Source organism: Ranitomeya imitator, chromosome 6 (assembly GCF_032444005.1).
Source record: "Ranitomeya imitator isolate aRanImi1 chromosome 6, aRanImi1.pri, whole genome shotgun sequence".
NCBI lineage: Eukaryota > Metazoa > Chordata > Amphibia > Anura > Dendrobatidae > Ranitomeya > Ranitomeya imitator.
This window is the reverse complement of record NC_091287.1, coordinates 171,213,863-171,238,751: the sequence shown is the minus strand read 5'-3', so window position 1 is coordinate 171,238,751 and position 24,889 is coordinate 171,213,863. Positions and strand designations below refer to the sequence as shown.

Here is a 24,889-nt window from a genome sequence, read left to right as displayed (position 1 = left end):
AATAAACATTAGACCAATGGAAATCTGTGCTTTGGTCTGATGAGTCCAAATTTGAGATCTTTGGTTCCAACCCCCGTGTCTTTGTGCAACGCAGAAAAGGTGAACAGATGGACTCTACATGCCTGGTTCCCACCATGAAGCATGGTGGAGGAGGTGTGATGGTGTGGTGAAGCTTTGCTGGTGACACTGTTGGGGATTTATTTAAAATTGAAGGCATACCAAACCAGCATGGCTACCACAGCATCTTACAGTGGCATGCTATTCCATCTGGTTTCCGTTTAGTTGGACCATCATTTATTTTTCAACAGGACAATGACCCCAAACACACCTTCAGGCTGTGTAAGGGCTATTTGACCAAGAAGGAGAGTGATGGGGACCAGAACCCAATCAAGACGGTTTGGGGTGAGCTGGACCGCAGACTGAAGACAAAAGGGCCAACAAGTGCTAAGCATCTCTGGGAACTCCTTCAAGATTGTTGGAAGACCATTTCCGGTGACTACCTCTTGAAGCTCATCAAGAGAATGCCAAGAGTGTGCAAAGCAGTCATCAAAGCAAAAGGTGGTGACTTTGAAGAACCTAGAATATGACATATTTGCAGTTGTTTCACACTTTTTTGTTAAGTATATAATTCCACATGTGTTAATTTATATAATATATATAATTTTGTTTTGATGCCTTCAGTGTGAATGTACAATTTTAATAGTCATGAAAATACAGAAAAATCTTTAAATGAGAAGGTGTGTCCAAACTTTTGGTCTGTACTGTATATATACTGTATATGTACTGTGAGTGGTGACACGTGTCAGGCATTTTTTTGACACAGGTAATTTGATTATGTGAGAGTCCTGGACTTCCTTGATTACATTCTGTGGTTAATGTAATCTTCTGCAATGTGTTAAGTGATAGCGAGCTTTTTATTTTGGCAATTCATACAAATTGAATTGCAAACTATTTGAATTATTTTGGACCTGTGAATTTCGTTAAATTGAATGCACATTCAAGTCTCATTGAATCAAATCTCTCCTCTCCAATGGATGTATGTGCTAAAGTTTTTGCTTTAACCCCCTTTCTGACATCAGATGTAATATAACATCCATGTGACCTGGGCCAATTTGACCATGGACAGAATATTACCTCTGAGCGATCGCTTGCGCTCACGGGAGGAGCGTGAGCGGTCACCACCGGGTGTCAGCTGATTCTGACAGCTGGCGCCCGGCACTAGGTGCCAGCAGCAGTCACAGACCACTCCCGACACTTTAATCCTCTGAAATACTGCAATCTAAGGCCGGCGTCACACACAGCGTAAAACAATACGGTCCGTATATTACGGCCGTAATACGCTGAAAAGTCCCGAAAAAAGTGGTCCGTAGCTCCTCCGTAGGCAGGGTGTGTCAGCGTTTTTTGCGCATGGCATCCTCCGTATGTAATCCGTATGGCATCCGTACTGCGTGGTTTTCTCGCAGGCTAGCAAAACCAACATACCGCTATAGAAGTGATCCATGTGTCCCAAAACGAAAAGAAAATATATATATACTGTCTATATATATATATATATATATATATATATATATATATATATATATCAGTAGACACATATATTAGAGAGAAAAGCCGGTAATTCAGTGCGGTGTACAGTAAAATCACACTGACAGCTTACAGTAGAATAGGTAGAATAAATGTGTACACATAGAATAGGTATATATATATATATATATATGTCAGTGAGACACATATATGTATATATATTAATATTTATTCCAGCGCTAGACAGCTTGAAAGCCGGTAATTCAATTACCGGCTTTTTCCTTCTCCTTCCTAAAACCCGACATGATTTGAGACATGGTTTACATACAGTAAACCATGTCTTCTCTCCATTTTTTTTGCAGATTCCACACTACTAATGTCACTAGTGTGTATCTGCAAAATTTGGCCGTTCTAGCTCTTAAAATAAAGGGTTAAATGGCGGAAAAAATTGGCGTGGGCTCCCGCGCAATTTTCTCCGCCAGAGTAGTAAAGCCAGTGACTGAGGGCAGATATTAATAGCCTGGAGAGGGTCCACGGTTATTGGCCCCCCCCTGGCTAAAAATATCTGCCCCCAGCCACCCCAGAAAAGGCACATCTGGAAGATGCGCCTATTCTGGCACTTGGCCACTCTCTTCCCATTCCCGTGTAGCGGTGGGATATGGGGTAATGAAGGGTTAATGCCACCTTGCTATTGTAAGGTGACATTAAGCCTAATTAATAATGGAGAGGCGTCAATTATGACACCTATCCATTATTAATCCAATACTAGTAAAGGGTTAAATAAAACACAAACACATTTTTTTAAATTATTTTAATGAAATAAAAACAATGGTTGTTGCAGTATTTTATTCAACGCCCAATCCAGTCACTGAAGACCCTCGTTCTGTGAGTAAAAAAACATAATAAACCAACAATATACTTACCCTCCGCAGATCTGTAACGTCCAACGATGTAAATCCTTCTGAAGGGGTTAAAACATTTTGCAGCAAGGAGCTGTGCTAATGCAGGCTGCTCCTCGCTGCAAAACCCCAGGGAATGAGGCTAAAAATAGATCAATGAGCTATATTTAGCTTCATTTGCGGTGAGGCGCCCTCATAGATCGTGGGAAATTACCTAGAAAGCCAGGGACGAGGGTCTTCAGTGACTGCATTGGGCGTTGAATAAAATACTGCAACAACCATTGTTTTTATTTCATTAAAATAATTTAAAAAAATGTGTTTGTGTTTTATTTAACCCTTTACTAGTATTGCATTAATAATGGATAGGTGTCATAATTGACGCCTCTCCATTATTAATTAGGCTTAATGTCACCTTACAATAGCAAGGTGGCATTAACCCTTCATTACCCCATATCCCACCGCTACACGGGAATGGGAAGAGAGTGGCCAAGTGCCAGAATAGGCGCATCTTCCAGATGTGCCTTTTCTGGGGTGGCTGGGGGCAGATATTTTTAGCCGGGGGGGGCCAATAACCGTGGACCCTCTCCAGGCTATTAATATCTGCCCTCAGTCACTGGCTTTACTACTCTGGCGGAGAAAATTGCGCGGGAGCCCACGCCAATTTTTTCCGCCATTTAACCCTTTATTTTAAGAGCTAGAACGGCCAAATTTTGCAGATACACACTACTGACATTAGTAGTGTGGAATCTGCAAAAAAAATGGAGAGAAGACATGGTTTACTGTATGTAAACCATGTCTCAAATCATGTCGGGTTTTAGGAAGGAGAAGGAAAAAGCCGGTAATTGAATTACCGGCTTTCAAGCAGTCTAGCGCTGGAATAAATATTAATATATATACATATATGTGTCTCACTGACATATATATATATATATACCTATTCTATGTGTACACATTTATTCTACCTATTGGACTGTAAGCTGTCAGTGTGATTTTACTGTACACCGCACTGAATTGCCGGCTTTTCTCTCTAACAGCGCTGCGTATTTCTCGCAAGTCACACTGCTTGTCCGTGTGTAATCCGTATTTTTCACGCTTCCATAGACTTTCATTGGCGTATTTCTTGCGCAGTACGGTGACAAACGCAGCATGCTGCGATTTTGTACGGCCGTAGAAAGCCGTATAATACTGATCAGTAAAATACGGCAAATAGGAGCAGGGGCATAGAGAATAATTGTGCCGTATTTTTTGCGAGTTTTACGGACGTAGATTCTGCGCTCTTACGTCCGTAAAACTCGCATGTGTGACGGCGGCCTAACACAATCGCAGCATTCCAGAGGCTGGCACAGGGCTGACAGAGCAAGGACACTTGTTGGTCATGCGCAGTGCATGATCAGCAAGTCTTCCTGTAAGTGCAGCGCTGACAGCTTCCAAAGCATGCATATGCTGCTTCACCTGCATGTTATAGAAGCGATCAGCCTGCAAAAAATGATTGTCCCATAGTGGGACAAAGTAAAAAAGTTAGAAAAAAGCAAAAAAAAAAAATGTAAATCATTGTAAAAAAAAAAAAAAATATATATATATATATATATATAATCAAAAATAATTATAAAAATATATATATTCTATCACTAAATAAATATTTGAAAAAAAAATCTAAACATTAAAAGTACACATATTTGGTATCACCGAGTCTGCCTCGACCCGACCTATAAAACTTTCCCACTAAAACCCATTTTAGTGAACACCATAAAAAGCAAGGCAAAAACAATGCTTTATCACCATACCGCCGAACAAAAAGTGGAATAACACGCAATCAAAAAGATGTATATAAATAAACATGGTACCTCTGAAAACGTCATCTTGTCCCACAAAAAACAAGCTGCCATACAGCTCAATAAAGCAGTAAAATAAAAAAGTTATAGCTCTCTGAATAAAGTAATGCAAAAATAATTATTTTTTCTATAAAATAGTTTTATTTTATAAAAGTGCCAAAACATAAGAAAAAAAAATAAATGAGGTATCGCTGTAATCATAGTAAACCAAAGAATAAAGCTGTCTTGCCAATTTTACTACATATGGAATGGTATAACCCCCCCCAAAAAAAAAAAAAACAGAAATTCATGAATTTCTTTGTTTAAAATATTCTTTACGGGCATCAGAAACATCCTTTCCAAAAATTAGAGTGACTGTAGCATCACCGAATACGTTCACCCTCGTGTTCTAGTGGTGGTGTCTGAAGAGACGTGGAGGATGTTCTCCTATGAATGTTTTCCCAATATAAAGGAATGGGTCTCCTATACTTGGAATGCCCATACAATAAGTCCATGAGCTGACAAATATTCCCCCATGGGGAGTACATTTTTTTTTTTAAATTTACGGGCCTCTTAGACACCCTTGAAAAAAATACACTGGCTGTAGTATCACAGAACACGTTAACCCTGGCGATCTAGTAGTGGTGGATGATGAGGATGAGGAGAAGGAGGAGGAGGACACGAAATAGCCAAAATCAAGAAGAATACCCATGTGTGGGTGTGAAGAGGTTCATGGGAATATACCTCCCAAAAAGACACTGTATTGGAGGTTATATTTTGATGTCATTTGATGGTGTAGAGATGTCTTGCCCAATCCAGCCCTTGTTCAAGAGTCAGCCTGTCTGCATTTTCATTTGACAGTTGAATGTGCTTATCTGTTATAATTCCACCAGCGGTACTAAAAATCTGCTCTGACAAAATGCTAGCGGCAGGGCAGGCCAGAACCTCCAAAGCATAAAGAGCCAGTTCATGCCACGTATCTAGCTTGGATACCGAATAATTAAAAGGCACAGAGGAATCATGGAGGACATTGGTACGGTCTGCACGGTACTCCCCCACCAACTTTTCCAAACATTCCATTCCTTGTGACATTACCCCATGCCTCTGGGCCAGGGCAATGTGAGGGTCTGAGAAAACTGTCCCAGAATTTTGCCAGTGTTGCCCTGCCACTGCTAGATTGGAGTTTTGTCTCTCTCGCCTGTGCTCCTAGGTTGTCCAACGCACTGTGACTTCTGCCGCCAGCGTTTTCAGATAGGAAATTGTTTAATAATTCCACAAAAATGGCCCTCTGGTACTGCACCATTTTAGTATACCTGTATGCCTCTGGAACAAGAGATTGAATGTTTTCCTTGTAGAATGGGTCTAAAAGGGTCACTACCCAGTAATATCACCCCACATTTTTACAATACAAGGGTCACGGGAAAGGTAGCACAACATAAAGTCAGCCATGCATGCCAGACTGTTATCAGGAAAACCTTCCTTTAGCAAGACTGGTTGTCAAAAATCATCAACCACCGCCTGCTCTTTTGTCACTTAAATGTAACTCTAATCATTATTATTATTATTTATTATTATAGCGCCATTTACTCCATGGTGCTTTACATGTGAGGATCGGTTATACATAATAAAAACAAGTACAATAATCTTAAACAATACAAGTCATGACTGGTACAGTAGGAGAGAGGACCCTGCCCACGAAGGCTCACAATCTACAAGGGATGGGTGAGGATACAATAGGTGAGAGTAGAGCTGGTCTTTCAGCGGTTTGGTCGATCGGTGGTTACTGCAAATTGTAGGCTTGTCAGAAGAGGTAGGTCTTCAGGTTCTTTTTGAAGGTTTCAATGGTAGGCAAGAGTCTGATATGTTGTGGTAGAGAGATCCAGAGTAGAGGTGATGCATGAGATAAATCTTGTATGCGATTGTGGGAAGAGGAAATAAGAGGGTAGAGAGATCTTGTGAGGATTGGAGGTTGCATGCAGGTAAGAACCAGGAGACGAAGTCACAGATGTATGGAGGAGACAGGTTGTGGATGGCTTTGTATGTCATGGTTAGGGCTTTGTACTGGAGTCTCTGGGCAATGGGGAGCCAGTGAAGGGATTGACAGAGGGAAGAGGCCGGGGGATTACAGGGGACAGGTGAATTACTTGGGCAGCAGAGTTTAGAATAGATTGGAGGGGTGCATAGAATAGATTGGAGGGGTGCAGGAGTGTTCAAGGGGAGGCCACAGAGCAGGAGGTTGCAGTAGTCGAGGCGGGAGATGATGAGGGCATGGGCTAGGGTTTATGCAGATTCTTGGTTTAGGAATGTATGGATCCGTGAAATATTTTTGAGTTGAAGGCGGCAGGAAGTGGAAAGGGCTTGGATATGTGGTTTGAGGGAGAGATCAGTGTCAAGGATTACCCCGAGGCAGCGAGCTTGTGGGACTGGGGAGAGTGGGCAGCCATTTACTGTAATGGATAGGTTCGTTGGGGGGGTCGTGTGAGATGGGGGAAAGATGATGCATTCTATTTTGTCCATATGAAGTTTTAGAAATCTAGCGGAGAAGAAGGATGAAATAGCGGACAGATATTGAAGGATTCTAGTTAGTAGGCTGGTGATATTTGGTCCAGAGATATAGATCTATGTGTCATCAGCATAGAGGTGATACTGAAAGCCGTGAGATTCTATGAGCTGTTCTAGGCCAAAGGTGGAAATGGAGAAGAGCAGTGGCCCTAGGACTGAACCTTGCGGGACTCTGACAGGTAGGGGGCAAGGTGAGGAGGTGGTGTGTGAGAGGGAGACACTGAATATCCGGTCTGTTAGTTATGACAAGATCGAGGATAGGGCCAAGTCTGTGATGCCAAGGGATGAAAGGGTCTGTAATAATAGGGAATGGTCCACTGTATCAAAGGCAGAGAACAGGTCCAGGAGGAGGAGGACAGAGTAATGTCGCTTGCTCTTGACGGTTAATTGGTCATTGGTGACCTTAGTTAGGGCAGTTTCAGTGGAGTGGTGTGACCGAAAGCCAGATTGTAAGTGGTCAAAGAGGGAGCAGGTAGAGAGATGGGAGGACAGTTCAAGATGGACATGTTGTTCCAGTAGTTTTGAGGCATAGGGGAGAAGTGATATAGGGCGATAGCTAGATACAGGGGATGGGTCAAGAGAGGGCTTTTTGAGGATAGGTGTGATTGAGGCATGTTTAAAGCTTGAGGGGGAAAACACCAGTTGTTAGTGGTAGGTTGAAGAAATGAGTTAGGGTAGGAATGAAGACTGTGGCGAGGTTTGGGATGAATTGGGAAGGGATTGGGTCAAGTACACAGGTGGTGAGTAGGGTTGAGCGACCTTTACTTTTATAGGATCAGGTCGGGTTTCACGAAACCCGACTTTTTCAAAAGTCGGGTCGAGTGAAATCGGCTGATCCTATAAAAAAGTCGGGGTCGGGGTCGGCCGAAACTCGAAACCCAATGCAGTGCATTGGTTTCCAATGGTTCCCAGGGTCTGAAGGAGCGGAAACTCTCCTTCAGGCCCTGGAATCCATATTTAAGTGTAAAACAAAGAATTAAAATAAAAAATATCGCTATACTTACCCTCTGACGCGCCCTGGTACTAACCGGGAACCTTCCTTCCTTCGAATTAGCGCTTCCAGGACCTTGCGGTGACGTCGCGGTGACATCGCGGCTTGTGATTGGTCGCGCGGCCGCCCATGTGACCGCTCGCGTGACCAATCACAAGCCGCGACGTCACCGCGACGTCACGCAAGGTCCTGCAAGCGCTGATTCTTAGGAAGGAAGGCTGCCGGAAAGAAGCAGGGCGCGTCCGAGGGTGAGTATATTCCTATTAGGTATTTACTCACCCTCGGACGCGCCCTGCTTCTTTCCGGCAGCCTTCCTTCCTAAGAATCAGCGCTTGCAGGACCTTGCGTGACGTTGCGGTGACGTCGCGGCTTGTGATTGGTCGCGCGAGCGGTCACATGGGCGGCCGCGCGACCAATCACAAGCCGCGACGTCACCGCGACGTCACTGCAAGGTCCTGCAAGCGCTGATTCGAAGGAAGGAAGGTTCCCGGTAAGTACCAGGGCGCGTCAGAGGGTAAGTATAGCGATATTTTTTATTTTAATTCTTTATTTTACATTAAATATGGATTCCGATACCGATTGCCGATATTGCAAACATATCGGAAATCGGGATCGGAATTCCGATACCACATTCAGAAGATCGCCGACTTCATGGCCGACCCCACACAGGGGTCGGGTCGGGTTTCATGAAACCCGACTTTGCCAAAAGTCGGCGACTTCTGAAAGTGGCCGACCCGTTTCGCTCAACCCTAGTGGTGAGATGTGATCTTGAGAGTATAGTGGAGAGTCGATCTTCTGTAATGGTACAGAAGATGGTTTTGGAGGTGGAAGGCTGAGCAGTTGGGAGGAAGGGCTCTGGGTGTTGTCAACCAAAACTGTCTCTGATGTTATCAATCTTCTGCTTGAAAAATGAGGCAAAGTCTTTAGCTGAGATAAATGGGGAGGAGGTGCTGGGGGACGGAGGAGAGAATTGAAGATGTTGAATAACTGTTTAAGGTTGTGAGACAGGGAGGATATGAGAGATGAGAAGTAGGTTTGTTTAGTTGTGGTGAGTGTGGCCTTCAAAGTAGTGAGGGACTGTTTAAATGCGATGAAGTGCTCGTTTGAGTGGGATCTTTTCCATCTCTGCTCAGCAGCCCTGGAAGCTCGCCTCAGTTCTTTGGTCAGGCTGGTGTGCCAGGGCTGTCTGCTGATTTGGCTAGCTTTGGTATGTGTGGGAGGAGCAACAGATTCCAAAGCTACAGCTATTGTGGTGTTATATAGAGCGGCAGCATCATCCACATTGTGCAGCGAACTTATTTCTGTAAGAGGGAGAAGGGATTCAGAGAGTGAGTGTAGATCGAGGTGTTTAAGATTTCTGCGAGGGTGTGCAAGTTTGTGGGTTGGGGGTTGCAGACAAGGAGTGGAGAGGGAAGAGAATGTGAGTAGGTTGTGGTCAGAAAGAGAAAGAGGTGAATTAGAGTGGTTAGATAGGGAGCAGAGGTGGGTGAAGATGGGGTTCAGTGTGTGGCCATCTTTGTGGGTGGCTGTAGAAGACCATTGAGTGAGGCCGAAGGAGGAAGTGAGAGATAGAAGCTTAGTGGCAGCTGAGAGGGAAGTGTCAATATAGATGTTGAAGTCACCCAAGATGATAGTGGGGATGTCAGCAGAGAGGAAATGAAGTAACCAGGTGGTGAAGTGGTCAAAGAAGGTAGTGGCTGGCCCTGGGGGGCAGTAAATGACAGCCAGTTGGAGGTTGGTAGGGAGTAGATGCGCACAGAGAGCACCTCAAAGGAAGGGAGGGTAACAGAGGGTGGTAATTGGATTGGGTGAAGGAGCAGTTATCTGACAGGAGAAAACCACCTCCTCCACCATGCTTGCTGCTGGGGTGGGGTGTGTGAAAAAGGTGGAATCCACCATACGAAAGTGCAGCAGGAGAGGCAGTGTCAGAAGGGGTGAGCCAGGTTTCGGTGATGGCAAGGAAGGAAAGTTTGGTAGTAACAAAAAGATCATGGATGTAGGAAAGCTTGTTGCAGACAGAGCGAGCATTCCACAGAGCTCCTGTTAGTGAGAATCGCTGTCAGAGCAAGGGAGAATGATGAGAGCCGTGTTCAGTATTCGGCGATGGGGAACAGTGCTTACTGTAACGCTTCTTCCCCGGTGCCGATGCATGTCACAGAGATGACATCCATGTGTGTTATGCGTATGCCCATGTGCGGGACATTTTGTGCCCCGTGCTGACATTGAAAAACTACATGTCAGCGTGTTTTGCCCACTGACACACGGTCTGTGGAAACACAATGACATGTGCACAGACCCATTCACTTACGGTTCATAGGCAAATAGCACTGTGTTCCTTCCGAGTCTCTCCGTATGGGTAAGTAGTACTGTTACAGCCACATATGGGGTATTTTGTCTTCACTTTCCAATGGTATAAAATTCTGTTACACACCCATGGTGTCAATACGATCACTGCATCCCTAGATGAATTCATTGAGAGGTTCAGTTTGTAAAATGGGGTCACTTATGGGGGTTCTGCTGTTCTGGCACCTCATGGGCCCTCCCAGTGGGTTATGGCACCTGCAAACCATAACAGTAAAAACGATGCACTGTGCCTGAAAAATATTTCCCGATTACATGTAGGGTATTAGCATAGTCAGAAAAAAATGGACCTCAGTTGTGCTGTAAAAAAAAAATTTCCTAGTAGCCATTAGAAAAATTAAAAACTTGGGGCTAGAACAACATTTTAGTGGTAGAAATGTAACTTATTCTTTCTTCACCGCTCAGTGATATACAATTCTGTGAGGCACATGTGGTATTAATATGACCACTGTACTCCTAGATGAATTAATTGTGGAGTGTAGTTTGTAAAATGTGTTCACATATAAGAGGTTTCTGTTGTTCTGGCACCTCAGGGGCTCTGCCAATGTGACATGGCACCATCCCAGCAAAATCAGAACTCCAATATGGTGCCTTTCCCCTACTGAACTTTGCACTGTGCCTCAAAGTAGTATTCCCCTACATATGGGGTATGGGCTTACTCAAGAAAAATTGCACAACTTTTGGGGTCCAATTTATCCTGTTACCCTGTTGGTAAAATAAAAAAATGGGGGCGAAAAGATCATTTTTGTGGAAAAAATATGATTTTTTTTTATTTTTTCCGCTCTACGCTATAAACTTTTGTGAAGCACTTGGGGTTTAAAGTGCTCATCACACATCTAGATAAATTCCTTGGGGTGTCTAGTTTCCAAAATTGTGTCACTTATGCTGGGCTTCCACTGTTTAGGCACATCAGGGGCTCTCCAAACGCGACATTGTGTTCGATCTCAATTGCAGCCAATTATGCATTGAAAAGTCAAATGGCGCTCCTTCCCTTCTGAGCTCATATGGGGTATAAGCATACTCAGGACAAATTGCACAACAACTTATGGTGTCCAATTTCTAAAGTTACCCTTGGTAAAATGAAAAAAAATTGAATCTGAAGTAAAGTTTTTCTGAAAAAAGTTAAATCTTCATTTTTTTAAACATTACCAAAATTCCTGTGCAGTACCTGAAGGGTTAAAAAACATCTTAAATGTGGTTTTGAGCACCTTGAGTGGTGCAGTTTTTAGAATGGTGACACTTGAGTATTTTCTATCATATAGACCCCTCAAAGTGACTTCAAATGTGATGTGATCCCTAAAAAAAAATGGTGTTGTAAAAAAGAGAAATCGGTGTTTAACTTTTAACCCTGATAACTTCCTAACAAAAATTAATTTTGGTTCCAAAATTGTGCTGATGTAAAGTGTGACATGTGGGAAATGTTACTTAAGTATTTTATGTGACATCTCTGTGATTTAACCCCTTTCTGACATGGGACGTACTATCCCGTCGAGGTGGGGTGGGCCCCAATGACCATGGACGGGATAGTACGTCCAGTGCGATCGGCGGCCCTCACGGGGGGAGCGCCGCCGATCGCGGCCGGGTGTCAGCTGCCTATCGCAGCTGACATCCGGCACTATGTGCCAGGAGCGGTCACGGACCGCCCCCGGCACATTAACCCCTGGCACACCGCGATCAAAGATGATCGCGATGTGCCGGTGGTGCAGGGAAGCATCGCGCAGGGAGGGGGCTCCCTGCGGGCTTCCTTGAGCCCCCCGCAGCAACGCGATGTGATCGCGTTGCTGCGAGGGTCTTACCTCCCTCCCTGCCTGCTCGAGCCCCGGATCCAAGATGGCCGTGGATCCGGGTCCTGCAGGGAGGGAGGTGGCTTCACAGAGCCTGCTCAGAGCAGGCACTGTGAAGCAGCCTGCACTGCTCTCAGATCGGTGATCTGACAGAGTGCTGTGCACACTGTCAGATCACCGATCTGTGATGTCCCCCCCTGGGACAAAGTAAAAAGGTAAAAAAATTTTTTTTCAAATGTGTAAAAAAAAAATACCAAAAAATATTCCAAAATAATGAAAAAAAAAAAATATTATTCCCATAAATACATTTCTTTATCTAAATAAAAAAAAAAACAATAAAAGTACATATATTTAGTATCGCCGCGTCCGTAACGGCCCGACCTATAAAACTGGCCCACTAGTTAACCCCTTCAGTAAACACCGTAAGAAAAAAAAAAAAAACGAGGCAAAAAACAACGCTTTATTATCATACCGCCGAACAAAAAGTGGAATAACACGCGATCAAAAAGACAGATATAAATAACCATGGTACCACTGAAAACGTCATCTTGTCCCGCAAAAAACGAGCCGCCATACAGCATCAAAATAAAAAAGTTATAGTCCTGAGAATAAAGTGATGCAAAAATAATTATTTTTTCTATAAAATAGTTCTTATCGTATAAAAGCGCCAAAACATAAAAAAATGATATAAATGAGGTGTCGATGTAATCGTACTGACCCGAAGAATAAAACTGCTTTATCAATTTTACCAAACGCGGAACGGTATAAACGCCTCCCCCAAAAGAAATTCATGAATAGCTGGTTTTTGGTCATTCTGCCTCACAAAAATCGGAATAAAAAGCGATCAAAAAATGTTACGTGCCCGAAAATGTTACCAATAAAAACGTCAACTCGTCCCGCAAAAAACAAGACCTCACATGACTCTGTGGACCAAAATATGGAAAAATTATAGCTCTCAAAATGTGGTAACGCAAAAAATATTTTTTGCAATAAAAAGCGTCTTTCAGTGTGTGACGGCTGCCAATCATAAAAATCCGCTAAATAACCCGCTATAAAAGTAAATGAACCCCCCTTCATCACCCCCTTAGTTAGGGAAAAATTAAAAAAATGTATTTATTTCCATTTTCCCATTAGGGTTAGTGCTAGGGTTAGGGCTAGGGTTAGGGCTAGTGCTAGGGTTAGGGCTAGGGTTATGGTTAGGGCTAGGGTTAGGGTTAGGGCTAGGGTTAGGGCTAGGGTTAGGGCTAGGGTTAGGGCTAGGGTTAGGGTTAGGGCTAGGGTTAGGGTTAGGGCTAGGGTTAGGGTTAGGGCTACAGTTTGGGTTGGGGCTAAAGTTAGGGTTGGGGTTGGGGCTAAAGTTACAGTTAGGGTTTAGATTACATTTACAGTTGGGAAAAGGGTTGGGATTAGGGTTAGGGGTGTGTCAGGGTTAGAGGTGTGGTTAGGGTTACTGTTGGGATTAGGGTTAGGGGTGTGTTTGGATTAGGGTTTCAGTTATAATTGGGGGGTTTCCACTGTTTAGGCACATCAGGGGCTTTCCAAACGCGACATGGCGTCCGATCTCAATTCCAGCCAATTCTGCGTTGAAAAAGTAAAACAGTGCTTCTTCCCTTCCGAGCTCTCCCGTGTGCCCAAACAGGGGTTTACCCCAACATATGGGGTATCAGCATACTCAGGACAAATAGGACAACAACTTTTGGGGTCCAATTTCTCCTGTTACCCTTGGGAAAATACAAAACTGGGGGCTAAAAATAATTTTTGTGGGAAAAAAAAAGATTTTTTTATTTTCACGGCTCTGCGTTATAAACTGTAGTGAAACACTTGGGGGTTCAAAGTTCTCACAACACATCTAGATTAGTTCCCTGGGGGGTCTAGTTTCCAATATGGGGTCACTTGTGGGGGGTTTCTACTGTTTAGGTACATTAGGGGTTCTGCAAACGCAATGTGACGCCTGCAGACCATTCCATCTAAGTCTGCATTCCAAATGGCGCTCCTTCCCTTCCGAGCTCTGCCATGCACTCAAACGGTGGTTCCCCCCAACATACGGGGTATCAGCGTACTCAGGACAAATTGGACAACAACTTTTGGGGTCGAATTTCTCCTCTTACCCTCGGGAAAATACAAAACTGGAGGCTAAAAAATAATTTTGGGGGGAAAGATTTTTTTTTTAATTTTCACGGCTCTGCGTTACAAACTGTAGTGAAACACTTGGGGGTTCAAAGCTATCACAACACATCTAGATGAGTTCCTTAGGGGGTCTAGTTTCCAAAATGGTGTCACTTGTGGGAGGTTTCTACTGTTTAGGTACATTAGGGGCTCTGCAAATGCAATGTGACACCTGCAGACCATTCCATCTAAGTCCTCATTCCAAATGGAGCTCCTTCCCTTCCGAGCCCTCCCATGCGCCCAAACAGTGGTTCCCCCCCCACATATGGGGTATCAGCGCACTCAGGACAAATTGGACAACAAATTGTGGGGTCCAATTTCTCATGTTACCCTCGGGAAAATACAAAACTGGGGGCTAAAAAATCATTTTTGTGGGAAAAAATGTTTGTTTTATTTTTACGGCTCTCCATTATAAACTTCTGTGAAGCCCTTGGTGGGTCAAAGCGCTCAGCACACATCTAGATAAGTTCCTAAGGGGGTCTACTTTCCAAAATGGTGTCACTTGTGGGGGGTTTCTACTGTTTAGGTACGTTAGGGGCTCTGCAAATGCAATGTGACACCTGCAGACCATTCCATCTAAGTCCTCATTCCAAATGGAGCTCCTTCCCTTCCGAGCCCTCCCATGCGCCCAAACAGTGGTTCCCCCCCCACATATGGGGTATCAGCGCACTCAGGACAAATTGGACAACAAATTGTGGGGTCCAATTTCTCATGTTACCCTCGGGAAAATACAAAACTGGGGGCTAAAAAATCATTTTTGTGGGAAAAAATGTTTGTTTTATTTTTACGGCTCTCCATTATAAACTTCTGTGAAGCCCTTGGTGGGTCAAAGCGCTCAGCACACATCTAGATAAGTTCCTAAGGGGGTCTACTTTCCAAAATGGTGTCAATTGTGGGGGGTTTCTACTGTTTAGGTACGTTAGGGGCTCTGCAAACGCAATGTGACACCTGCAGACCATTCCATCTAAGTCTGCATTCAAATGGCACTCCTTCCCTTCCGAGCTCTCCCATGTGCCCAAACAGTGGTTCCCTCCACATATGGTGTATCATCGCACTCACGACAAATTGGGCAACAAATTTTGGGGTCCAATTGCTCCTGTTACCCTCGGGAAAATACAAAACTGGGGGCTAAAAAAATAATTTTTGTGGGAAAAAAATTTTGTTTTATTTTTACGGCTCTGCATTATAAACTTCTGTGAAGCACTTGGTGGGTCAAAGTGCTCACCACACATCTAGATAAGTTCCTTAGGGGGTCTACTTTCCAAAATGGTGTCACTTGTGGGGGGTTTCAATGTTTAGGCACTTCAGTGGCTCTTCAAACGCAACATGGCGTCCCATCTCAATTCCTGTCAATTTTGCATTGAAAAGTCAAACGGCGCTCCTTCCCTTCCGAGCTCTCCCATCCGCCCAAACAGTGGTTTACCCCCACATATGGGCTATCAGCGTACTCAGGACAAATTGTACAACAACTTTTGGTGTCCAATTTCTTCTCTTACCCTTGGGAAAATAAAAAATTGGGGGTAAAAAGATAATTTTTGTGAAAAAATATGATTTTTTATTTTTACGGTTCTACATTATAAACTTCTGTGAAGCACTTGGTGGGTCAAAGTGCTCACCACACCTCTAGATAAGTTCCTTAGGGGGTCTACTTTCCAAAATGGTGTCACTTGTGGGGGGTTTCAATGTTTAGGCACATCAGGGGCTCTCCAAACGAAACATGGCGTCCTATCTCAATTCCAGTCAATTTTGCATTGAAAAGTCAAATGGCGCTCCTTCGCTTCCGAGCTCTGCCATGCGCCCAAACAGTGGTTTACCCCCACATGTTGGGTATTGGCGTACTCAAGACAAATTGTACAACAATGTTTGGGGTCCATTTTCTCCTGTTACCCTTGGTAAAATAAAACAAATTGGAGCTGAATTTTGTGAAAAAAAGTTAAATGTTCATTTTTATTTAAACATTCAAAAAATTCCTGTGAAGCACCAGAAGGGTTAATAAACTTCTTAAATATGGTTTTGAGCACCTTGAGGGGTGTAGTTTTTAGAATGGTGTCACACTTGGGTATTTTCTATCATATAGACCCCTCAAAATGACTTCAAATGAGATGTGGTCCCTAAAAAAAAATGGTGTTGTAGAAATGAGAAATTGCTGGTCAACTTTTAACCCTTATAACTCCCTAACAAAAAAAAATTTTGGTTCCAAAATTGTGCTGATGTAAAGTAGACATGTGAGAAATGTTACTTATTAAGTATTTTGTGTGACATATCTCTGTGATTTAATTGCATAAAAATTCAAAGTTGGAAAATTGCGAAATTTTCATAATTTTCGCCAAATTTCCGTTTTTTTCACAAATAAACGCAGGTACTATCAAAGAATTTTTACCATTGTCATGAAGTACAATATGTCACGAGAAAACAATGTCAGAATTACTGTGATCCGTTGAAGCGTTCCAGAGTTATAACCTCATAAAGGGACAGTGGTCAGAATTGTAAAAATTGGCCCGGTCATTAACGTGCAAACCACCCTTGGGGGTAAAGGGGTTAAGGGTGTGAAAATTCAAAGTAGGAAAGTTTTAAAATTTTCGCCAAATTTCCGTTTTTTTCACAAATAATCACAAGTCATATCAAAGAAATTTTACCACTTTCATGAAGTACAATATGTCACAAAAAAACAATGTCAGAATCACCTCATAAAGGGACAGTGGTCAGAATTGGCTTGGTCATTAACAAGCAAACCACTTGTTAGGTGTCGAGAGCCCGCCTCTGCACAGGGAGAATCTCAAACCATCTCTGCTGCAGTCTCCCATTCTTCTCCAGCCGCAGTGGAGTCTGCTCAGTGGAGATGTCAGTCCCAGCATCTAGCTTAGGCTGATACTGGACGACAGGTCACTGTTGCCTTTCCAGCTTCTGCCATTGTAGCCAGTACTGGGCAGCGGCGAGCAGAAGTGTTTGGGACTAAGTCCTGCACTTCAATTTCTGAGCATGCCCAGGGCAAGAGCTCTCGTTGGAGATCAAGGGTCACATGCTTAGATACTGCAGCAAATCCCATTGGTCCTTTAGGAAGGTCCTGAAGGTGTTCTTCTTCTGTGGCTGACTCCCATTGGTCCTTTCGGGAAGGTCTTGTTCTTTCTGCAGCTATAAAAGTATTGCATGGCTGCATGGCCACGCGCTAGTGTACATTTGGAATTGTGTGTGTGTTGATGAGTGCAAGTCGTTCTTTAAAATCCCCTCCCTTGTGTATGACTGTTCGCAAAAGGTGGATGCTTGATGTCTAGTGCCCAATTAAGCTGTCAACATAAAGACACACGATACAGCGTCTATTGCTGTAACCGCCAGTGCAGCGCCGTGCGCTTATAGAGCGCTTTCCTATTCCAAGTCTGGGTGATTAGTGGCATCCGCCAAAGTGGCACAGCACGCACTCTTGTGCTTTAAGATATATTTTCTATTACTTTGACACCCTAGTTGTGGTGTCGAGCGCAAGTGGTCTGAACGTAGTCTAATCCTGCGTCTTGGGATAGAGTCCTGAGACTTCTTGCTTGCGCTCTTGGTGCGGTACCGCGGCCCTGTGACGCAACAGGGTTTGCTTCCTTCACACAGGGTGAAGTTAACCCGTGTCTGTATCCACATTGTTCCGCCATATAGTCCGTCATTACTCAGCAGCAGGCTCCATCTCTGCATGGTGGACCCCGGGCTGCAAACGCACCTTATACCATTTCTCTTATAATTTGGTGCATTCCGCTAGCCCTAACACCACCCTCAGGGGGTAAGCAGTTAAAGTCTGATGTTTGTAATGTAGTATACTACTCCTGTCTTTGAATTGTGGTGCTGCATCATTCAATTTGTCTCACATTTATTATTTCATTTACAGGTCCTTCTCAAAAAATTAGCATATAGTGTTAAATTTCATTATTTACCATAATGTAATGATTACAATTAAACTTTCATATATTATAGATTCATTATCCACCAACTGAAATTTGTCAGGTCTTTTATTGTTTTAATACTGATGATTTTGGCATACAACTCCTGATAACCCAAAAAACCTGTCTCAATAAATTAGCATATTTCACCCATCCAATCAAATAAAAGTGTTTTTTAATAACAAACAAAAAAACCATCAAATAATAATGTTCAGTTATGCACTCAATACTTGGTCGGGAATCCTTTGGCAGAAATGACTGCTTCAATGCGGCGTGGCATGGAGGCAATCAGCCTGTGACACTGCTGAGATGTTATGGAGGCCCAGGGTGCTTCAATAGCGGCCTTAAGCTCAACCAGAGTGTTGGGTCTTGCGTCTCTCAACTTTCTCTTCACAACATCCCACAGATTCTCTATGGGGTTCAGGTCAGGAGAGTTGGCAGGCCAATTGAGCACAGTAATACCATGGTCAGTAAACCATTTACCAGTGGTTTTGGCACTGTGAGCAGGTGCCAGGTCGTGCTGGAAAAATGAAATCTTCATCACCATAAAGCATTGACCCTGCCCTTGATGAAACACAGTGGACCAACACCAGCAGCTGACATGGCACCCCACACCATCACTGACTGTGGGTACTTGACACTGGACTTCAGGCATTTTGGCATTTCCTTCTCCCCAGTCTTCCTCCAGACTCTGGCACCTTGATTTCCGAATGACATGCAAAATTTGCTTTCATCAGAAAAAAGTACTTGGGACCACTTAGCAACAGTCCAGTGCTGCTTCTCTGTAGCCCAGGTCAGGCGCTTCTGCCGCTGTTTATGGTTCAAAAGTGGCTTTACCTGGGGAATGCGGCACCTGTAGCCCATTTCCTGCACACGCCTGTGCACGGTGGCTCTGGATGTTTCCACACCAGACTCAGTCCACTGCTTCCTCAGGTTCCCCAAGGTCTGGAATCGGTCCTTCTCCACAATCTTCCTCAGGGTCCGGTCTCCTCTTCTCGTTGTACAGCGTTTTCTGCCACATTGTTTCCTTCCAACAGACTTACCATTGAGGTGCCTTGATACAGCACTCTGGGAACAGCCTATTTGTTGAGAAATTTCTTTCTGGGTCTTACACTCTTGCTTGAGGGTGTCAATGATGGCCTTCTTGACATCTGTCAGGTCGCTAGTCTTACCCATGATGGGGGTTTTGAGTAATGAACCCGGCAGGGAGTTTATATAAGCCTCAGGTATCTTTTGCATGTGTTTAGAGTTAATTAGTTGATTCAGAAGATTAGGGTAATAGGTCGTTTAGAGAACCTTTTCTTGATATGCTAATTTATTGAGACAGGTTTTTTGGGTTATCAGGAGTTGTATGCCAAAATCATCAGTATTAAAACAATAAAAGACCTGACAAATTTCAGTTGGTGGATAATGAATCTATAATATATGAAAGTTTAATTGTAATCATTACATTATGGTAAATAATGAAATTTAACACTATATGCTAATTTTTTGAGAAGGACCTGTATGTATGATTTTAGAGGAGTTTTCAACCAAAATTAAAGTGCACCATATTTGTGCAAAGAAATGCACTTCTAAGGTCAACTTAGAAGCCAGGTGGTCAGCCAGGCATGTGGAGTTTATAAATATATAAATTTATCGCTTACAAATGGAAGGCTTTAAATTAAATGCAACATAGTGACACATATGTACAGTATACTCAAAAGCAGTTGTACAAAGAAATTAAGTCAAATAGTCCCCAATGTACTGAAGGTATTACAAGTTGTGAGCTTTTATATTTAGATCTACTTCTTGTAAACATGTGTCTCCAAATTTGGGGGCAAAATACTCTATTATTAATAAATGTGGGTCTGTATGTGTCGTATTGTCTTCTCACTGGTGCACATTATAGTAACCATTTCTTCTAAAGAAGTCTCAAATCTGAAGGTTTAGTGTTGGAAAACATTGCTGTTCCTCATACAGTAAATTATTACTTTATTTCATCTGGGGCACCAGTGCCATAGAAGAGAAGTATTATATATTATGGTATTTTGAAATAGCTGCCTATCTATGTGCATTGGGATCTAGAGAACAGAAGCCTGGAAATAATCAGGAGTGATAAAACATCCTATATTATTAATGTTGTAACACAGCATATCACATACCATGACATTAGTGAATTGTGAATTGACAAAGTAATCCCAACAGCCAAAGGAATAGGGGAAAGTCTGGCCACTGCACAAGGCAGTAGAACATTCTATGTGACAGAAAAATGAATTCATTGGATTTTTGAAAGCCTTAGCATACAAAGTAATAAACTACAGAGCATGAAAACGAAGGTATTCAGCTCTGGAATTAAAATCAAAAGTCTTTATTTGACAACTTTATAAAGAAGCTGCTTGACAAGCCGGTGCATACCGGATGAAGAAATGCCTTGAGAAATTGGACGCGTTTCAAACACGTGTTGCATTTTCTTGCGTTCAGTGGGCATGCGTATGCATCCGTATGTACCCATCCGCATACAACACATGTCCCTGCGTACCCAATGTTAAAGATAGGTACGCAGGACGCATGCCGAAGCAAGCGGAGCTTAAGGGAAGAAGTCCGCAGCACCACGCTGTGGACTCAAATGCAAATGTGAACTTTGCCTTTGAAAATGTACACCTGAAAGTTTAAAGAGCCATAGAATCCACTTTTAAGAAAATTAAAATACACTAAAAATAAACCAGACTACAAAATACAGAAGCCCTAGATGCTATAAATTAGACGGATGGCCTTAGTCAGTCTTAGGGCCCCTATAAACAATAGATGGTCATTTGGCCGATTGTTCGTCTGGCAGCAATCTTTCCCAACTTCGATAATACTCAGGAATTCAGGGCTACTATGTCCTCTATGAAAGAGCCTAGTTTGGTGATGGCTTAATTAGCCAAGAACAAAAGGATAGTCAATCCAAGGTCAAACATGCTGGATCCTTATCTCTCATAACATAATTTTTCGGGGAAAGTCAAGAGGTCCCATACACATTAGACTATCTACTGAGCCTGCTGGTATTGGCAGGTTCAGCCAAGATTAGTGTAATGTATATGCAGCGCCCCAGGGTCCTGGTCATTGTAGTAATGTCATTCTCCTCTAGGGGGGAGTGATGTTACGTGTTTAAGGTGAACTCCCCTATAAGATGTCCTATCCATCTGGGGGACAGAGAGAGAGACATAACATCAACAACATCTACAACATCTGTGAGGACCTTATGAGAGGCTTAGCAGTAAGGTACTACAACATATGGCGCTAGAGGAAGGCTACCAATTTCTATCTGGACAAGGGGACTCTTGATTTGCCTCAAAAACGGCCGGACTCTGTCTGCCCTGTGATCTGGTGCTCTGGACTGTGGATGTTGAAGCCTTCAGTAAAAGGTAAAGAGACTGCAACCTTGTATCCTCATTCTTCACTACACCTCACACCATCCACACACTGGGAAGCCCTGGGGACATACTTCACCTGTGGGAAGGTATACCATCTAGCTGCCATAACATCACCCCAGTGGACCCATTAAAGCAGCGTTGGTCACCCTGGCCGAATACCACAGGTGGCATCACGAACATTTCCCCTTTAAAGACCTTTTCCCTTTAACTTGGACGTCCCAAGGGCCACGGACCGAATCAGCCACCGTGACATCCCCCTGTGAACCGCAGGACCCGGTACCGAGTTCCCCACTGCCCACGGGGGCGATCTATATATATAGATCTTTAAACATCCCTAATAAAAAATAGGCCATTGATAGATCACCTTTCGCATACAATTGGAATGCAATTAAATGTCTCTCTGTACAGTGATCAGAGAGGCTAGTTGGTATAGAGGAGTGGGGGGCATGACACCATGATTCACACCATGACATCAAATTGGTGGCAATGGTGGTGTTGTTCAGACATCTACCTCATGTCCCAGAAATTGAAGGCAAGAGGAGCCTGGAGCACAATTAGCTGACCTAATCTAGTTATACTTTCTACACATAATGATTCTGTTCTCAGATTTTTATTAGTCATACATTTTATATGATGAACGTCCTCTATTTAATCAAACGCTTTGTCTCTTTTAATGCATTAATGCTTATAATCTAATGTCATAACATTTAAACACTTTTGGAATACTAAAAAAAAAAGTTTGGAACAAGCCATCCAAACACCAAATATAGAGCCTCACAGGGAAGTTGACATTATCCAAATGCCTTTTGTGAATCCTAAACCAATTAGGATTGTCTTTTACAGTATCTGGCTTTACTTTTTATGTTAAATTCTTATGTATTTATGAGAGCATTTGCTTATTTTATTGGACATAATATTTTTTCTTAATCTGTGCAAAATGATCACTAAAACTTGAAAAACTGTTGTTATATTGCTATATGAATACATGGGAGATCATCAAAAGGGAGTAAATAATATACATAGGGATGTGTGCTATGTACACTAACCTAATAAGTTAGGCACATTTGTTTATGTAGCACTAAATGTCTTGAAGCTTTTTTTTTTTATAAAATTAGGAAGTGAAACCATATTTATTAGCACTTCCATTTGTCAGCAAACATGGGTCCCACAGCAAAAGAGAATACGATTGATAACTTGGGAAGAAAGATACATTTTCTAAAAAAAAACACTGTATCTGATCCTTAACTCATGGATTAGTCAAATGTGAAAAGAACAATCCCAGCAATTACCCCAAGATGGTGCACTTTTCAGGGCCTCACCCTTCCGCTGACTTGCCGAGATAATGATAGATGTTATATCAGAGCTCCCAGGGTCACTACTCCATCTGTGGTATGTACACAGAGAGGAGGTAACGACGAGCTTAGGGAGATAGCCGAGAACAGTCCTGTGTTCTTCAGCCGGGTCCCACAGACCCATGGCTAAGATCCTGAAGAGATTTTTACCAGAAGAAGTCTCTTTTATACCCAAGGCCTGTAAGCTATTTTTAGAAATACCCAGGGTCCTTCAGACCAACATCAAGATAAGGTAAACAATGGTGATGAGATCCATTCAATCTATTTGTACAGTCTTTCCCTCTCTGCTTTCGAAGTTACCAAGCTGGTTCCATAATATAATGCACTATTAGCATATCAGCACCCATCAATAAACAAAGCTTAAAAACCCTATGTACAGTCACTATTACAGACTTACACAGTATGTTAGATAGTATATCAGTTGGCAAGTCTGTCTTCTTAACTCGCCAGACATAAACACTTACATTCACAAGCCAATAAACATAAAAAATCAGTTCCTTTTGGTTTACAAAAACATGATTTTCTGGGAAATTAAGATACAAATCTGGTTTCTTCACACCAGAGAAATCCAGATTTTTCTCATATGTAAATTACCTAAAAGACTGATCTCCTTGATAATCTGCCTCCAGAGATTATTATAAATAAAAGGAGCGTTACCAGTGTGAGACACTTAACTAACACAGAATAGTAGAACTGAACTTTTCTTCATGACAAACACCTTAGCTGTTGCAGTTCTTATAGCTCTGCTGTATTGTCACAATATAGCAACCCTGTCTTCCTATAAGATGAAAGCTGAAGCTGAGGGGAACCTGCAGATGTGTTAGTTATAATCACACACAGCTCTGCACTGAGATGAGCGGTCATTAAAAATCACTCTGGTAACTCCCCTTATATTTATAATAATCTCTGGAGGCAGATTCTCATACAGATCAGTGTCCAGCCCGTAGTCCTGAACATCTCCTTTACATAAGATAAACGTGGATATCTTTGAAATAGGACACAAGATCATATTAGACATTTTAGATCTATAGAAAAAAATATAATATTAGATACAAAACTTATTACTTACCGCTAACCCTGACTTAAAGAGAAAGTAATGAACAGTTTGTGTTACATCTGCTGCATGAATCAGGTTGTGATAAGGATTTTTATGTTTAGTATATCCAACTTCCAGCGCCTCCACAAACGATACGAGTGCAGAGATTGGTATCTAAAATAGAAAGCACTATGATTATTTTGTTTTCTAGATGTAATATAATTAAGAGGAAACCCGACTATTTCATAACACATAATCCAGTAATGAAAATCCTTAAACATGAGACAATAAATTCAAGGGGCAAAAAAAGTACAATAAAGGACATATATACAGTGGATATGATATGTAGGCTACACGTATGTAATGGTTCAAAACGTTACCACATCCCATTGAATAATTGTATCACTACTAATGTGACTGCTGAAATACTTACAGTGAAGATACCCTCTGTAACCAGAAGTTGAGGTCATAAAGGGCTTGTCCAGGGTTAACATATTGATGACCTTTCATAGGATAGTTCATCAATGTATTGGGTGAGGGCCTGACACCGAGGATCGGACACCCAGTGCCCCCACCAATCAGCTGACATCTGATCAGGCACCAGTATATTGCTCACGCTGAGCCGCTGCCAAAGCAGCTACTAGTTCAGTGGTTGGAGTGCCCAATTTCATTCATGTGTTAATGCTGACAAGCCCTTCAAGGCACCAGAGCTATATGATTTGGGGTAAAGAAAAATCCATAGAAAAGTACAGAAAAGTTAATTTGTTTTTATCCACAATGAATTGCAGAAGAACATAAACAAAGAGAATAGAAATTAAGCTAAATGTATATACCACTACAATTAATACATTATAATACAGTGTGCTTTACATTATACAGTACCTACCTACCAGTCTTACAAAAATCCATACATATGTTATTTTAGAAGTACGCCATTTATGTATTTGTATTGGCAAGCACAGACACAACATTGCTGTTGAAATTGCTAAACATAATCACTAGCATTGGCCACTCATAATATATAGAAGTCCCCACATATATACCCATGAAGCCACTGAATGTAAATGTATGCATTTATATGTACCTTG

At 42.5% G+C, this 24,889-nt stretch overlaps 1 protein-coding gene across 5 annotated transcripts in view; it reads right to left on the bottom strand.

Annotated features, from left to right (window-relative positions):
* The window catches only part of PDE1C (phosphodiesterase 1C), a 1,560,705-nt gene that overhangs the window by 401,567 nt on the left and 1,134,249 nt on the right, over positions 1 to 24,889 (bottom strand). For all 5 annotated transcript variants that reach the window (XM_069730297.1, XM_069730300.1, XM_069730298.1 and 2 more), the window contains one exon: positions 23,835 to 23,975. In XM_069730297.1, coding sequence (XP_069586398.1) covers positions 23,835 to 23,975 — 141 coding nt within the window. The remainder of the gene's footprint in view (positions 1 to 23,834; positions 23,976 to 24,889) is intronic.